Below are 3,708 nucleotides of genomic sequence, written 5' to 3'. Positions count from 1 at the left end.
TCTATATACGTGGTGCTGAGAAATCGAACCTAGGGCTTCATATATACAAGGCAAGCACTCTTGCCACTAGGCCAAATTTCCAGCCCCTTTGTTTGAAACTTGTCCTTGAGTTGTTGATGGGTGTTTCTTAGAGTTTCCTAATATAAACATATGAGTTCTTGAGATGGATATAAATAGACAAATTTAATTAGAAAATCTTTTGTCAGGTCCTTAAAAATCAAAAAGTCATTTGTTAAGTAATAATGGAGAAAGAAAAGTAAGTGGAAAATGATAGGATCTATTTTGACATTTTAGATACATTTCTTTTTTTGTTTGTCTCTTTACAGTAATAGGGTTTGAACTCAGGACTTGTTTTTGTTAGGCAAGCACCTATTTCACTCAAGCCATAACTCCAGACACTTTGCTCTAGTTGAAACAACAGGGTCAGCCTGGGAACATGATTTCCCTAGAGGTGCCTCTCAAATAGCTGGAATTATAGGCCTGAGTCCTTGAGCCTGGCAAGATTCAGGATTTATAAAAATTTCCTGCTGTGTTTGCACCACATTTGATCTATTTTCTCTGTGCACCATCGTAACTATGTGATAGAACTTCCTTGTCATAGACTTGTTGTTGCAGTATAGTTTTCATTTCGTATTATGTCTTTTTTAAGAATATGATTATATATTACAGAAAGATATATTTTCTATATTTCCTTCTTATGTCTTTACCTGGTACAATTTCCAATAGCTTACATAAAAAGAAAGCCCTGTTTTTTATCAGTTGTCTTCTTTGTTTATTTATCTGTCTTTTGAAGGGTAAGAGGGAGCACAGAAACGGGAGGAAAAATGGTGAACAAATGCAACAGTGGTATTCACAAGACACTTGGTTAAAAATGAACTATACAACTTGTGGGTGGAGATGGAAGAGAAAAACTGAAAGACAGTGAGGAAAGCGGTGACATTGTTCAAAAAGAAATGTATTCTTTATCTGACTTAAGTAACTGTAGCTCTTCTGTACATCACCATTATAGGAGCAATAAAAATACATGAAAAAAACACTCTCACAACTACATTAAAAATGATATACTATACTCATAATCACCCCACCAGGAAAGAATATTTTATTGTACACACAAAGTTGTAGTTTTAAGGACTATGTGTTGGCTGAATATACTGCTCAGTGGTATAGCACTTGGCTAGCATGTAGAGGGCCTAGATTTTTATCTCTAGCATTGTTATAAAAGAATACAAAAAAAGCATGTTTTTTTTTTTAATCATCTTGGTTTGTGAAAGGCCTTCATAATCTGGTTCATTCTCAACTGTTGGAAATCTAAAGATTTTTCTGAATCCACTGAAACCCCTAAGAGTTCCCATTATATTTTGGCTAATAAAAAGAAAAAAAAAACACTGAACTCAAAGGTATGGATAGGAAGTGTAAAGCAAAACATGCACAATAATTGAGCTTGTTAACATTAACAGAGTTAAAATATATTTTAAGAAATTTAAAAAGTATTAGACATATAAATATTACAAGAGTAAGTTAGGGCATTAAGTGCCTTATATTTCACTTCAAAGTAAATAAGGGACAATTATAACACCTCCTCACTCCAAACCTCCTAGAGTAAGGCTTTGATTCAAATGGTGATACATGGCTATGATACCTTTCAAACAAATAGAACACATTAAGTATCACATGTTTAGTAGTCAGAATTATTGTTTATGCCATATTTAATCTACTCTCCGACAATTCTTTACTACTTCAATACAAGGTCAACCTCTTTGATTTCTGTATTAATTCAACCCAAAACAAGTAGTAGTTGTAATTTCTTCTTCTTTTCCCTTTTGCTTAGAGATGGAGAAAGGGTGAGTGATTAGATATAAAAAAGCATGTAAATTTTAGTGAAATTATATATTTTCTATAAAATAATTACAGAATAAAATAATAAGATTATATAAAAATTATGGATGGGAATTATTGAAAATTCCTTTGTAATTATAACATAAAAACCTAGGAAATAATTTTCATTAATATCACACACATACACACATATATATATATTTGCAGCGGATTTTTATGTACATTGCATAGACAAACTGTAATTTATAACCTGCATAAATTATTTTCTATTTTTGAGTGCTCTAAGATGATGGCCAAATCAATATATTTTATATTTGTGGTGCTATTAAAATAATAAACTATATATTTTTTAGTTTTAATATGCTTTCTCTAAAATTTTATATGTTAGCATTTATTTTTGTAACCCTCTACAAAACTAAAACTTCTGCCTTTTCATAACAAACTTCCTTGAAACTAATATCGACAACGTACAAGTTTCTGGAATGCTTTCTTGAAATCTTCATTAAAGATTGTGTAAATTAGTGGATTTATGAGGGAATTCAGATAACCAAGCCATGTCAGAAAATTTGACATTTCTTCAGAAATTTTACACTTTTCACAGATATTAACAACCAATTCTTTTACAAAAAAGGGAAGCCAACATATTACAAATGCACCCAAGATTAATCCCAGGGTAGTAGCTGCTTTGCGTTCTCTTGTGCCAGAGATTTTTTGCCTTCTCCAAGATTTTTCATGTTTGAGCTCAGATCTGGGACTTTTTCCTGTGCTATGTGTTTTATCAAAGTCGGTTGATGGATCAGATAAAGATTTTTCTAGCATGTAGGATGTGGAAACCAGTTTAATATTTTTCTCACCACTTTTCAACAGGATTTGACCATTCACCTCCTTTGCCATGCGACTTGCTTGCCTCTTGTGGTATAATGTCCTTGCTGCTCTATATATTTTGTAGTAGAGGATCAAAATCAATATGAGTGGGATGTAGAAGGCTCCAAACGTTGAGTAAATGGTGGAAACGATGTGGTCATGTTTGATGATACATTCGTCATCGCGGCTAGTTCCCTGGTGCCTCCAGAAGAGAGGAGGCATAGAGATGAACACAGATATAACCCAAACGATTGTAATCATAATGCCAGCTTGCTTGGGGGTCCTCTTCCTGGCATACTCCACGGCATCTGTGATAGCCCGATACCGATCCAAAGCAATGGCAGACAGGTGCAAGATGGAGCAGGTACAACAGATAATGTCCACACTCAGCCAAATGTCACACAAGACTTGTCCCATGATCCAGCTCTCTCTCACAATATACACTATACTGAAAGGCATCACCAGGACAGCTACAAGAAAATCTGTTACTGCAAGGGAGCAAATTAAATAGTTGGCTGGGTGATGCAGCTTCCGAGTCACAATAATGGCAGCAATCACAAGGGAGTTGATAGTCGTTGTCATCAGAGCCAGCCCGGAGAGCGTGAGGGACACCAGAATTTTGGATGGCATTCGGTTTAACAGTTCCTTTGAGGTCAAGTTCTGATCGGATGAGTTTAAGAAATCCATTTTTTTTTAAAAAAAGATTAATAAACTAAAAAATGGGTACCTGCAATAAAGGAGGGGAAAAACAGTTCAGAGAAAGCTTTGGGACTTTTTTCTTTCTTGTAGAACACTCCTTTTAAGAGACTATGTGCATGTTTTCCAGAATATCGTAAGGATTAAGAAAATGGAGTGCAGATTAAAGAACATTTCTGTCATTTAAGTAATCCAAAGCAAATAACAACAGATAGTGTCTTTCAAATCTTTCTTACAATATAGCTTTATAAAACATTTTTTTTCTTTTTTGGTGAGGAAACTACCCAATTACTTGTTAAATTCTCACAATAA

The 3,708-nt window shown here is 34.1% G+C and overlaps 1 protein-coding gene across 1 annotated transcript; it reads right to left on the bottom strand.

The window, feature by feature from the left end:
• Positions 1-2,268: 2,268 nt before the first annotated feature.
• Positions 2,269-3,416, bottom strand: Htr1f (5-hydroxytryptamine receptor 1F). The gene has a single exon (XM_048345955.1). The coding sequence runs from the start codon at positions 3,385-3,387 to the stop codon at positions 2,290-2,292; it is 1,098 nt and encodes a 365-aa protein (XP_048201912.1). The 5' UTR covers positions 3,388-3,416; the 3' UTR covers positions 2,269-2,289.
• Positions 3,417-3,708: the final 292 nt, after the last annotated feature.

Source organism: Perognathus longimembris, chromosome 5 (assembly GCF_023159225.1).
Source record: "Perognathus longimembris pacificus isolate PPM17 chromosome 5, ASM2315922v1, whole genome shotgun sequence".
NCBI classification, from domain to species: domain Eukaryota; kingdom Metazoa; phylum Chordata; class Mammalia; order Rodentia; family Heteromyidae; genus Perognathus; species Perognathus longimembris.
This window is presented reverse-complemented; position numbering and strand designations above follow the sequence as displayed.

Coding starts and splice junctions, on each gene's coding strand:
- Htr1f (XM_048345955.1), bottom strand. CDS start 3,387: ATGGATTTCTTAAACTCATCCGATCAGAACTTGACCTCAAAGGAACTG.